The sequence below is a fragment of the Pantherophis guttatus genome, chromosome 4, assembly GCF_059756535.1.
Source record: "Pantherophis guttatus breed Tessera chromosome 4, ASM5975653v1, whole genome shotgun sequence".
Taxonomy (NCBI): Eukaryota; Metazoa; Chordata; class Lepidosauria; order Squamata; family Colubridae; genus Pantherophis; species Pantherophis guttatus.
Genome location: NC_142066.1, coordinates 52380998 through 52394050, shown reverse-complemented (window position 1 = coordinate 52394050; position 13053 = coordinate 52380998). Strand labels below are relative to the sequence as shown.

The following is a 13053-nucleotide window of genomic DNA, read 5'->3' as shown; positions in this document are numbered from 1 at the left end:
GGTCTTTTGATCAGACAGTGCACAAGCAGCTACTGAAAAATAAGCTTGTTAATTTCAGCGGACTTTACTTCCACGGAAGCGTAAAATAGAACACCGCAATATTTTCTAAGAACAGAAAAAAACATAAGATTTAATTATCAGCTTCTTTAAAAAAAGAAAATAAAAGCAAAATAAAGCCATTCTAACGCAAGCAGAATTTAGAGGACACTCCCTAATTCCTATATATATTTAGCTTCTCATCCTTACAAGTCAAAAATTGCATTTCGCTAGAGATCTTTTACAGCTGTACGGAGTGCCGTTTAAAGCATAGGCAAAGGTAAGAAAAATTAAGCTTTTTTTTTTTTTACTTAAAGATTGCTCGGCGGCGGACTGTTGAATATTATTCTTTCAGTTAAGCAAACTTCCCAGGGACTGGAATGAAGCGGGGGTTCTTTTACTGCAGAAATTGTAAATACAATGTTATGTATCGTTCCTAGTTTTTAGACCAACTCAACCCGAAAATGATGACGTGAAATAAAATGTAGAACTAAAGATAGTAACCGATGTTTGTAAGGGGGACATTATCTTCGTGTATGCCAGAGGTCTTCAAACTTGGCAGCTTTAAGACTTGTGGACTTCAACTCCCAGAAGAGTTCTAGGAGTTAAAGTCTTAAAGCTGCCAAGTTTGAGGACGCTTGGTGTATGCATTGTTTCCGAAATCTGGGTAAATTGCTCCAAATCAGGCAAAAATGATTTTCCTTTGGGTAAGGACACACAAACCCATTACCCAATCACAACAGGGACATTTTACGAAGCGATTTTGGGCAATGAAGGAAAAAGTTTGGGAAACACTGGTGTGTACAATATTAGATGCTTCATCTTTTCTTTAAAAAAAAAACTTGCTTCTTTTTTAAAGTATCAGCTATGACTAGGGATGTAAAACATTCAGACTTCATGTTGCAAATGTGGTGGATGATGGTGTTTTGACACAAAAATCCACTTTCCCCAGCCAGGAAGCCTAGAATTAAACACATGTTGCTGTTGTTTTGATCTAATCCCTAAAGTCGCTGGAGGTTCTGATATTTCCAATTTAGGTCAAAGCAATCATTTATGAAATCTGAAGCAATAATCCATTTATTTTCTTCATCTGCACCTTAACATACTTTTTATAATTGGTAACACAGCTTAAACTTCATAGCATATAAACTTTAAGATGGGTCAGATGGAGTGGCTGAATATTGGCAGTGGAATTCTGAGTTGAAGTCCACCCATCTCAAAGCTGCCATGGTTGAGAAACGTGCTTTATAGCATGATTCAATGAGGAAAATCAAAGAGGATAATGACGCAGACTTGCCTGACTACATATTTATTTGAGTAAAGGGACTTTTTTTCCCACAGGGAATTCCAGAAACTTTCAAGTAGGGTATTCATTTTTAAAGACATTTTATTCAACTGCTATTGCGAACATTCTCATTTTAGTTTAGAGATATTTAGAGGAAGGAACTAGGAGTGTGCCCACCCTATGAGAACTGATAGGATGGATAGGTCTCTGAGATAGCCAGGTTTTGTGTCATATCAGGTTTTAAAGGTGATCACCAGCATCTTGAATTGCACTTGAGGAAAAAAAGGAAGCCAATGCAGTTTGCACAATAGAGGTGTTACATGGACAAACATCCCCCCCACCCCCCCACCCCCCCACCCATTACTGCATTCTGCATCAGTGGAAGTTTCTGAGTAGTCTTCAAGGGTAGCTCTATGTAAAGCAATACAGATGGGAGGTGGCGAAGGCATGTGTGACTTTAAGCAAGATCTCAATGAGGCTGGCTATTGTAGTCAGAGTTCTTTTGCTATGACAGTCATAAAGCATGTCACCACATGTCAAGACATGGATTTATTTTTTCACTGTGGTTGTAAAGCAAATACCATGATCGTTAAGTGAATCCATTGGTCACAGGAAAGGGGTTGCCAGAAACTGAAAGTAAATACTGATTTCTGGCAGAAATATCATAAATTGTGGTTACGTGACCATGGGGCGCGGCAAATGGCAGTAAATACAGGCCAGTTGCCAAGTATCTGAAATTCAGTCACATTTTGTGAGAAGAAGACTGACATCAGAAACTGAGTTATCCCTTTTCCAGGATGTCTCATAACACTGAATGGTTGTTAAGTGACTGGTGTTAAATAGAGAACTACCTGTACTTCCATATCCTTAGTTTGTCTTTTTAATTGAATCTCTGATTAATTTATGATGTTGGGATAGTGAGATACAGATTGCAGGCTGGAAGTCCTGGACTTGTTAATATCAGGCTGTAACATTTTACAAGTTGTAGAACTACACTATTCAACAAGATGCAGCAAGATGCAATTCAGTGGTGAGAAAAATAAGGTCCTGCACTTAGGCAGGAAAAATCAAATCCAAAGGTATAAAATTAGTGGTACCTGACTAAGAAAATTAATATCTTTGGCATGGGCCAAAAATATAGGGCACAATATAAATTTAGATGAATGGGAGTTTATTTGGAATAAAAACTATAAATTAACAAAATCGGCAGCATACAAGGAAAATCAATATAAAATGCTATATTGGTGGCATTTAGCGCCTGCAAGATTGGCGAAAATATATCCAAACTTAATCCTAAATGTAATCACCACCAAGGTACCTTCTTTCATGTGTGGTGACTATGTCCCGAAGTGAAGAGCAAAATACAACATTGGTTACATGAATTAATTAACAGTAAAATCAAATTAATCCCGGAAACATTTCTTCTGGGTGTAATAAAAACTAAATACGATAAAAAAATAAGATACTTGATTTTACATATACTTACAGCAGAGAGAATAGCTTATGCGCAATATTGGAAAGGAAATAATGTATCACCAGAGGGATTAATTATTAAAAAAATATTTAAATGTACCAAAATGAACAAATTAACTTTAGAATTAAAAAAAAGAGAGGATTCAGAATACTATGCGGTGTGGGATAAATGGTATAGATGGATTGATAACTGAAATAAAAATAGATAATGTTTAGAAGAATGTTGAAGATGTGTGTGTGTGTGTGTGTGTGTTTGTATGAAATATATATTTGAAAAAAAAATGACACTGTTCAATTGTGTATTGGAATTTTGAAAAAGAAAATTATAATAAATATATATTTTAAAGAGAGAGAGAGAGAAGGACTAAAGGTAAACAGTTGTCTTCAGCACTTGAGGGGCTACACAGAGAAGAGTGGGTCGACTTATTGCTGAAAGTACCTGAGGACAGGATAAGAAGCAATGGGTGCAAGCTGGTTAAAGAGTCCACCTAGAATTTAGGAGAAATTTACTGGAAAAATAATTAGCTTGCCTCCTGCAGCTGTGTGTGCCCCATTGCTGGAATTTTCGAGAAAATATTGGGCAGCCATTTGCCCTGGGCTAGAAGACCTCCAATATTCCTTCTAGCCCTATGATTCTATGAAAACTTTCTAGCATTTCCAAATAGCATAGACCAGTGGTTCTCAACCTTCCTAATGCCACGACCCTTTAATACAGTTCCTAATGTTGTGGTGACCCCCAACCAGGGATGGGTTCTAAATTTTTTTTACTACCGGTTCTGTGGGCGTGGCTTATTTTGTGGCGTGGTTTGGAGATCATGTGACTGGGTGGGCGTGGCTAGCTGGTAATGTGACCGGATGGCCATGGCTATGTGTATAGGGACTACTCAGAGGGCTGAAAAAAGTCATTTCTGACAGGTCCTCGCACTTTTGACTGGTCTTCACACTTATGACCATCCTCACATTTATGCCTGTGCAGCATTCTTAACAACCATGTCACTCATTTCACAACTGCTTCTCTTCAACATGGTATAAGATAGGGCAAAAAACGTAAAATGTGAGGACAGTCGTAAATTCGAGGACTGGTCAAAAGTGCAAGGACCAGTCAAAAATAACTTTTTCAGCCCTCTGAGTAGTCCCTGTGCACAAAAGGACTACCCAGAGGGCTGAAAAATGTGATTTCTGACAGGTCCTCACACTTTTGACCGGTCTTCGCAGTTATGACTGGTCATCATTTATGCCCATTGTACCATTCTTAACAACTGTGTCACTCATTTCACAACTGCTTCTCTTCACCATGGTGACAAGATAGGGCATGGTGACAAGATTGTGAGGACAGTCGTAAGTTCAAGGACTGGTCAAAAGTGCGAGGACCAGTCAAAAATAACTTTTTCAGCCCTCTGAGTAGTCCATATGCATAAAAGGATACAGCAATAGAGAGGGATGAAGGAAGGGAAGGGAGTGAAGGTAAGAAGGAGGAAGAGAGGAGGAGAAGGAGAAAGAGGAAGTAGGGAGAAGAAGAAGAGGGGGGGAAGAGAAAGTAAGTAAGAAAGAAAAGACAGAGGTGGTAGGTTTGAGGAGAAAGATTGCTGTACAATAAAAAAGATGAAAGGGAAGAAAGCCAACCCCAAACAAATATTAAGATATTAAGATAAAGAATGAATTGTTAAATTTTAAAGAATAAAAGAGAACAAATAGCAATAAATAGCAATAATTAGAAACACACATACAAACATACAACGTATTTTCTTTGAACAGAGTATTTGGCCGGTTCACAAATTTAAACAGTTGTAGGAGGTTAGCACCCACCCCTTTCCTAGAAGAATGAAATATTTTGGGAAATATTAAAAAGGCAGAATATTATATTTCCCTGGATGAGAAATGGAGAAGCATATTTTACAGACAAAGCAGCTCCCACCTTCCTGCCCCCCACCCTTTGTTAATGGGCCAGAGGCAGAAAGTCAATCCTTTGTCAAAGGACATTTGCAACACAATAGCAACAGAAACTAACACAATGGGCCCCATCAAGCCATGTGATCCTGTCCACCATTAAACCATCTTTCCAAGCAGTCTCCATGTTTCCAGTGTCTTTTTCCCCACTTGGAGCAGAACCCAGAAGGATATTTCTTCCAACACAGTATTTAGTCATTTCAATTAAATTTACAATTTCTATATTTCCTTTTTACCATATTTATTCCTCATCTATTTTTTTAAAAAAACAATATTACCCTTCATCCTCATCTCTAATCTTAATCAAATTCAATTTTTCCCTTCTATTCTATATTATACCCCTTCGCATTGTCATCTATTTTTATATCCATCCTCACATTGGTTAATTATGTAATACAGTTGTTTAATACAAATTCAACATTTTAATATAAATCAATTAGTTATATAACTATCTTTTTTGTATATTAATCAATATGAACATGAATATTCCCATTATTTACATGCAATCCAATTTCTTACAAATCAATTAATTATATTTACCAATAATAATAAACCAAATAATTTCCCCCATATATTCCTCCAAACCACAACCATTTCTGCTTTCAGCACAATATACAATTAATAGTATCTCAATTATTACAATTCCCTAGTTAAATAGAGCTTTTTTTCTTTTGTGTTTTAAAATCTTGAACCTCCTCTTGCCCTAAATTTCCCATTGTTTGCAGTTTTGCACTTACCTTTTTTGGTGAGGAAAAAGAAAAAGAAATCTCTCTGCCTCATTTTGTCACGTTGCAACAAAGACCCTTCTTTAGTTTCAATTTCACTTTTCAGCATAGCTAGGGGGAAAAAAATTTGCTCCAGGAAGCCCCGCGGCAAGAATTTAAAGTTTTTTTCCCTCTAGCCATCAGCTGGGACTCCGGAGGCAGCAATAGATTGGGAGTGGGCGGGGAAAGCGAACGGCGACCAGGCGATCCAACAGAGGCAGAGGGTGAGGGTGAGTGAAGGCGTGGGGGGGGTGAGAGAGAGCTTTGGCGACCCCTGTGAAATGGCCGTTTGACCCCCAAAGGGGTCGCGACCCCCAGGTTGAGAACCACTGGCATAGACAGTGGTGAGTTGCACTGGTGGTTGCTATCCAGTAGCAACCACCAGTGCAATCTGAAGTCCTATATGTTCTCTAAATAACATCGCACTACCCACATTTGGGAAAAGCTACTGTAATATTGTATCAGATTACTTCAAAGCCTTACAAAATATGCAAATAGCAATATATGTTTTAAGCCTAGGAAGTGACAAGGTAATGTGAGAAAAGATTTCTCTAAATTGTAACTCATCGAATGGATTCAATATTAACTAAATCATAATGCGTTTGGGTTAGGTTGGGTTGTTGAGAACCCAGACAGTTGTAATATTTCCATTGTTAAACCAGGGTTTAGCAAGATGTGTGGACTCAGTTATGATTTTGTTTCTTTCCTCATTCCTTCTCTTAGACAAAATTTCTTCTTCAGATATGTCATTTTATAATGCAACCAAATCTTTGGCAAAAATGATAGACTCACAAGGAGATTGGTTTCCGGTACCCAGCTTGATAGACCATGACAACTTTAGGCCCTTTTGCCTGCTACAAAAGAAAAGGAAGACATCATGGTGGCAAAGCTGTCCTTTTCACAAAACTGAATACCAGTTTTATCATCTGCTGTTATCAGGAAATAACACTTCAAGACTAGGTAATATTCAAGAGCCTATCTCATACATATATTTTTATTTATGAGATTATCTGTCTGTTACATTTTGAGAAAAGTACAAAAAAAAATTAAGAGTACAACATTTTTAACACTAACTTTTGTATCGTCTGTATGTATGTACTCAAAATGTGTGAACAAAGTTTTCTGTGATTTCCAGAGGTGGAAGAATAAAAAAATGAATATTCAGTGACTGATGGTAAGCTTTCAGGATCTTTGATCTCATGTTTATGAAAAGTGGAATAAATAGCAAAATTGAAAAACAGATTATCCAAAATCCATTTATGCTGTCTAAAACAAGACTCAGCAAGCATTTTTATAGGATTTATTTTCTACCGAAGCTCTGTAAGGCAAGTGAGATGATATCACAGGTGTTGTTGAGGTTGCAGGTTTTGGATTTATTTTTTCCCCACTGAGGGTTATTTAAGGACCAAAACTGATGCTTTCAGTCTTGGAGAGAGTAGCCAACAGCTAATTTTTCCACATAGAAATACCGCATATCAATTAAAGTTGATCAAAGGCACTCTTCATAAGTAACACTTGATTTTCTAGATCAGCAATAGCGAAACATTTAGGCTTGAAGTTTCAAAAATTCTGAAAATGATTAATTTGACTCTGCTAGCATATCACACACACACACATAAAAAAACCCTCTCATTTCTCTATTTCCCACTCATACACTAGACCATTCTAGTGTGCACTCAATGGCACACAGACAGCAGTGCTAGGCCTGAAGTGGAGGCCTGGTCTCGACTTTAGTCCTAGTGTTACCTCTGCCATTCAAAAGGGCTGCCTCATACTGTTTCTCAAGGTGCAAGAGCCTTAGGGAATAGCATGATTGCCCCTGCAACCCAGTGGTCTGCAGGATCTGCCCCATGTACAAAACTTCAGGTGGTGCTCTCTTTCTGTTAACAGCCACCTGCCAACTACTCTAGGCTGCTATGGTCACACCAGGCCTTCATTCTTGAAATAGCTTTGGAGAATGCTCTTCTGCAGTCTCTGCAACCTCTGAAAACTATGTGAAAGCATGTCCCATTCTCACACAATTTCCAGAAGTTCTGGATGAAAGAGCATGGCCTTCTGACGTGATTTATGGAGGGCCTGGAGGCTACACAAGGTTGTGTTCTGCCCCAGCTATGGATCCCAAAGAATGTAGCACACACAAACTCAGAACAAAACTCAGTTTACTTCAAAATGCAGTCTTTTGCAAATGCAGGCTGTCAATAAAACGTTCTTAACAACCTGCCTGAAATTCCACATATAAGATAGAGTTTTACAAGAGTTGGCAGATAGCCCAGAAGCCAGGTTTGCAAAGAAAATTCAAACTCAATGATCTGCAAACGAACGCACGAACATGCGTTGTTTCCTGCAGCTTTTTACAAGCTGTGTGCAAACTTAAATTGGCTAAGGGAGTGGCCAATTAGCCCCAAGCCTTACTCTTGAGGAGACCTCCTCCTGCCTTTTGGCAGCTCTGCGTGCTTGTGCATTGAGAAGAGGCTCCTCCACTTCATCCTCTTCACTGTGTGGCCGTAAATTGCAGGCCATTGTCTGATACGAGGACATCAGGCAACCCATGAGTTGCGAATATTTTGCGGAGGACTTTTATTACTGCGTCCGCTGTGGTGGTGGCTATTAGGATTATTTCCATCCATTTAGAATAGGCATCCACGATTGCTAAAAATGTTTGGCCATGGAAGGGCTTAGAAAAATCGATGTGGATCCTCGACCAGGGGGCTCTTGGTCGGTCCCACTCTTGGATGGGTTCTTTAGGGGGAGCAAGTCGTGATTCTTGGCAGGGTTGGCATTTGGCTACCCACTCTTGTATCTCTTGGTCCATATTGGGCCAGCACACAAAACTTCGAGCCAGGGCTTTCATCCAGACAATCCCCGGATGACTCTCATGCAGTGCATTCAGTACAGAATACCTTAAACTGGGTGGTATAATTACCTGGTCCCCCCACATTGAACAACCGCTTTGTGCGGAGATCTTGTGTTGCTGTATTGCAAATGGCTTAAATTCTGTGCCGAATGGGCCCTTTGGCCATGCCCTCCAAACCCAGTTCAAAAGTTGTTTGAATGTTGCATTTTTAGCCGAGTCCTTTGCCACAGCGGCAGAAGTTACGAGGCCAGAGGCCTGGCAGTCAATGAGGAGAACAGGAATGTCCAGGGTCGAGTCATCCAATAAGTCAGGCAGAAGGCATCTGCTGAGAGCATCGCCGTGTCCCAAGGTCCTTCTGAGCCAGTGAATCAGTTTGTAGCAGTATGCTGACAGGAATATGGCCCATTTCATAAAATGGCGTGACAATGCCGCCGGTATGGCGCGATCCCCCATCAAGAGACCCAAAAGGGGTTTGTGGTCTGTCACCAATTCAAAATCCTTCCCAAACTGCTTGACCCCGGCCACCACAGCCAGTGCTTCCCTGTCCAGCTGGCTATAGTTCCTCTCCGCACTGAAAAGTGTCCTGGAGAAATAGGCGACCGGGGCCTTGGTCCCATTAGGGAGACGGTGGCTAAGCACAGCCCCCACACCAAAGGGAGAGGTGTCACAAACTAGCACCAAAGGTAGGGTGTCATTATACTGAATTAAAAAACTCTCAGCAGAAAGGAGGTGTTTTACCACAGCAAAAGTGGCAGCTTCCTTATGTCCCCAGACTCAGAGGCTCTTCTTTGCCAATAGTTTGTGGAGCGGTTCAGCAATGGTGGCGTTATTCTTTAAAAATACACTATAGAAGTTGAGCAAGCCCAGGAAAACCTGTAATTCCATCTGATTTCGTGGAGCTGGGACTTCTTGAATTGCCCTGATCTTGCTTCGGGTAGGATGAATGCCTTCTCCATTTATCCTGTACTCAACTTTGGGAACCCCAATTTGGCATTTGCTGCCCTTTACTTGGAGCCATGTGGCCCTAAATTTTGACAGCTCCTCCTTCAGACGGAGCAGAGTTGCTGTTCATCACCGGCAGTAACTAAGACATCGTCAAAGTAAGGCACTACCCCGGGAATTTTCTGCAATAGTCTTTCCATCACACTCTGGAAAAGACCCGGGCAACGCTAACGCCAAATTGTAAACTGTGACATTTGAACACCCCTCTATGCATTACAATGGTTTGGGCCTCAGCAGTAGCACCATTTACAGGCAGCTGCTGATATGCCTGCGCAAGGTCCAACTTTGCGAAAATCCTTCCGGGGCCCAGGGAATGCAAAACGTGCTGAACTATGGGCACTGGGTATGCACTCTGCTAGAGAGCCTTGTTCAACGTGCACTTATAATCAGCACATATGTGCACAGAGCCATCACTCTTGACCGGGGTGACAATAGGGGTCTCACACTTAGCGTGGTCAACTGGCTCAAGAATGCCCTGCTGGATCAGTTTATCTAATTTTCTGTCTATCCTGGGTTTTAGGGCAAATGGAACTCTCCGGGGTTTCAACCTAATTGGTGCCACTTTGTGGTCCAGACTGAATAATATTGGGGTGCCCACATACTTGCCAAGTTCCAGATTAAACACATCTTGGAATTCCCAGATCAGGTCATCAGCCCATGAGCTGGCGATGGCGTTGATGCCGGTCACACCCAGTCTGAGGGACTTGAACCAGTCCAACCCGAGCAGGTTTGGAAGGTTTCCACTGATGACTGTTAATGTCAGATCACCCCGGAATTTGTTGAACTGGACCTTGAAGGTTCCGCAGCCGATGACAGGATCCGATTCCCTTAGTAATCACTGAGCTGCAAGTGTTGGCTCTGTAGTTGGTGTTTTTGAAGTCTTGGAACAACAGCCTTCAATGCTTGCCAGGAGATAATCGTTACTGACGAGCCGGTGTCAATTTCCATGTCGCAGGGCGACCCTTCTATCTGCACAGTGATGTGTAATTTCTTCCTGCAGGGGGTGATCGCCTGCTCTATTCTAGTCTGGCAGTTTGTTTCTGGCGTTTTTGTGTTAGCAGCTTCGCGCCTAGGCTTCCAGGTTTCCCACCTAAAAGGTCTTGAGGCCTCTACTTTTGGAATGTCTGCATCTGCACAATAACTAGCAGGCAGGTTCGCTCAGCAGACTCTTGCCAAATGTCCCTTTTTATTGCATTGGTGACATATGGCATCCTTGTAACAGCAGGATGCCCTAAGGTACTGCCCCCCAAACTGGCACATGGTTGCCTTCTACTCTATTGCTCTTTGTGTTTCTTCCTTTCCGTGTGATAGACCTCATCAGATTCCTCATCTTGGTGACGGCTCTTATGTATAGTGGCAGTTTGTTTCATTGTAGCCGGAGCTGTAGCAAGCTTCTGAAGGGACTCGGCTGCCCTGTTTGATGACTCGGTTGCCCTTGCCTCATCCAACGCGACCTGCAACGTTAGATTGGTCTTTGTCAAGAGTCTTCTCTGCAGCCGGAGGTCTTTTACACCCTAAATTATTTGGTCAATTAAAATATCATTCAAGTCTCTAAACTCACAGTGGGCAGTGGCTTTTCGTAAAGCAGCAACAAATTGATTGATAGATTCTCCGTATTGCTGCATTCGGTGCCAGAATTCGTAACGCTTCACTGTCTTTGATTGAGCAGGAGCATAATGTGTTTTTAGTGCGTTTTGTAGCATTTGCCATGGTACGGATTGTACCGTAGTTGGTTCAGACAGGGCTTCAGCGGTGTTGAATACATCGTGCCCGCAGTGGCTCAGGAACAGCGGTCTTTTCTGGTTGTCCGACAGTCCGAGAAAATCATTTGCTTCTATGAAGCACTCAAACATCGTCATGTAAGTGCCCCATTTCTTCTTCGCTGGGTTGAATGGAGCCAGTGGGTGGAACACAGACATGCTTTCCGCAATACTGAGCATTTGAATTTGGCGCAAAAGATGGCCGCTGTTTGCGTTTGCCCCCGGGCTGGATTATTTCATTGTCAGCTCTTTTTGGTCTCAGTGTTTCCTTCAGGATCCTTAAGGTAGTACTCATACCTTAAGCATGAGAAAAGTCACAGAATTACAGTCAAACTAAATCCACTTGATGACCCTAGAGAGAAAAGAGAGAGATAACTAGAACCAGGCTGTTGTCTCATCTTTGAGGTAAAGGGGCATAAGAAATGCCATTATTTACAGTACATGGTGTTAATCTCTGAATGCATTAGAGTCCAGTTAGTAGAAAAAAATACATAAGTGCCTAGAAACCCATAGTAAGCTTATTCCATAGTATTATCAATGTTACATTCCAGTTACAAAGGTCACAGTTGGATTGCCTTCCTTATTCTTCTAATGGAAGAGTTCTTGGAGTATATAATATAGTTCTGGAGTGCAAGATTCAGGAATGGTAACCACAGGTTGCACAAAAAGAAGAAATGTCTATGGAGGAATATACTGTATTTTTTTACTGTAGAAGTAAATTCTATAAGTGGCCATCCATGTAGTCCTTGACTTACAACTGTAATTGATCCCATAATTACAGTTGTAAGTCACGACAATCATAAAATGGTCCATCACATGATCTTTTTTGCAGTGTCGTTAAGTGAACCCTACAGTCATTAAATGAACCCATTGTTCACTATGGGGTGTTTTTTTCTAGAAACTAGAAGTAAATGCTAGTTTCAGGCGGGAAATGTAAATGTTGTAAATCATGTGACCAGTGCAAATGGTCATAAATACAGGTTGGTTACTGAGTGCATAAATTGCAGTCTCATGACTGAAGGAAGGGTGTATTCTAAATACTAGTTTACATCCAAAATTTTATTGGTTTATTAAAAGTAAAAATCTAAGATCACATAGTTGATTAAATCTCTAATATTAAAAAATGGTCTAGAAAAATAATGCAGTCCAAGTAATACACTCATAGAATAGAATTTCATTGTTCCAAAGAAAATGGTAGGGGATGGAGTAAACTAGCAGTCATTCTAGAAATAGTCTTGACTTGGTGACAAGCATTATAAGATGAAACATAGCCCTTGATATCTGCCATCAGAAGTTGCAAAACACTCCATTTGTCCCAACAGTTCTTTGTCAAGGTAGAGTTGCAATATTTTTTCTCTTAAGTGTAGGGAAACATGTTACTGTTTCCCTATGGTAACTGTTGTGAAACAACTATCTATTATTCACAGACAAAGATGAAACAAGTTCTAGAGCAGACCCTCACCTTTCAAAGGCACTTTTCAAGAGAAACTGAAAATATACCAACTTGCAAGTATAAGTATTTCCCATTTTCTGGAACTCTTAGTATAAACTGTAATTAATTAGATAATGCTGATTTAGATTAGAAACAGTTTGATTCAATATCAACAGAATCCTTTGCTGCCAGGATTGCCTTTCTCTCAATAAAATAGCTGTCTGCTGCTCCATTTCTAAGTATTTCTGTAGTACTTCTTCTAACATTCTGATTTTTGTCAATATTTGTTCTCTAGTTCTCAACAATTCAGAGTTATTCACCTTTGAAGTCACTGTAGATGGAACACTGAAGGGGGATATTAGTGGAATTACTGACACTGAAATAACTAGTGCTGTCAGCATTTCTTATGAAAGGTCTGTAAAGATGAAAAAGATAGATGTTCCAATCCAAGACCTTGAATCTTTGATGAAAAAAGAGTAAGTATAACATAAACAAGCAAA

The 13053-nt window shown here is 40.5% G+C and overlaps 1 protein-coding gene across 5 annotated transcripts in view; it reads left to right on the top strand.

The window, feature by feature from the left end:
- The window catches only part of GSDMA (gasdermin A), a 37769-nt gene continuing 24716 nt past the window's right edge, over window positions 1–13053 (top strand). For 2 of the 5 annotated variants that reach the window (XM_087892180.1, XM_087892179.1), the window contains exons 1-2: window positions 6180–6465; window positions 12849–13029. In XM_087892180.1, coding sequence (XP_087748306.1) covers window positions 6195–6465; window positions 12849–13029 — 452 coding nt within the window. In that variant the 5' untranslated portion in view covers window positions 6180–6194. Of the gene's footprint in view, window positions 317–6179; window positions 6466–12848; window positions 13030–13053 lie in introns of those variants that run through there. The other 3 variants (XM_087892181.1, XM_060691658.2, XM_060691657.2) reach the window with 3 other exon arrangements.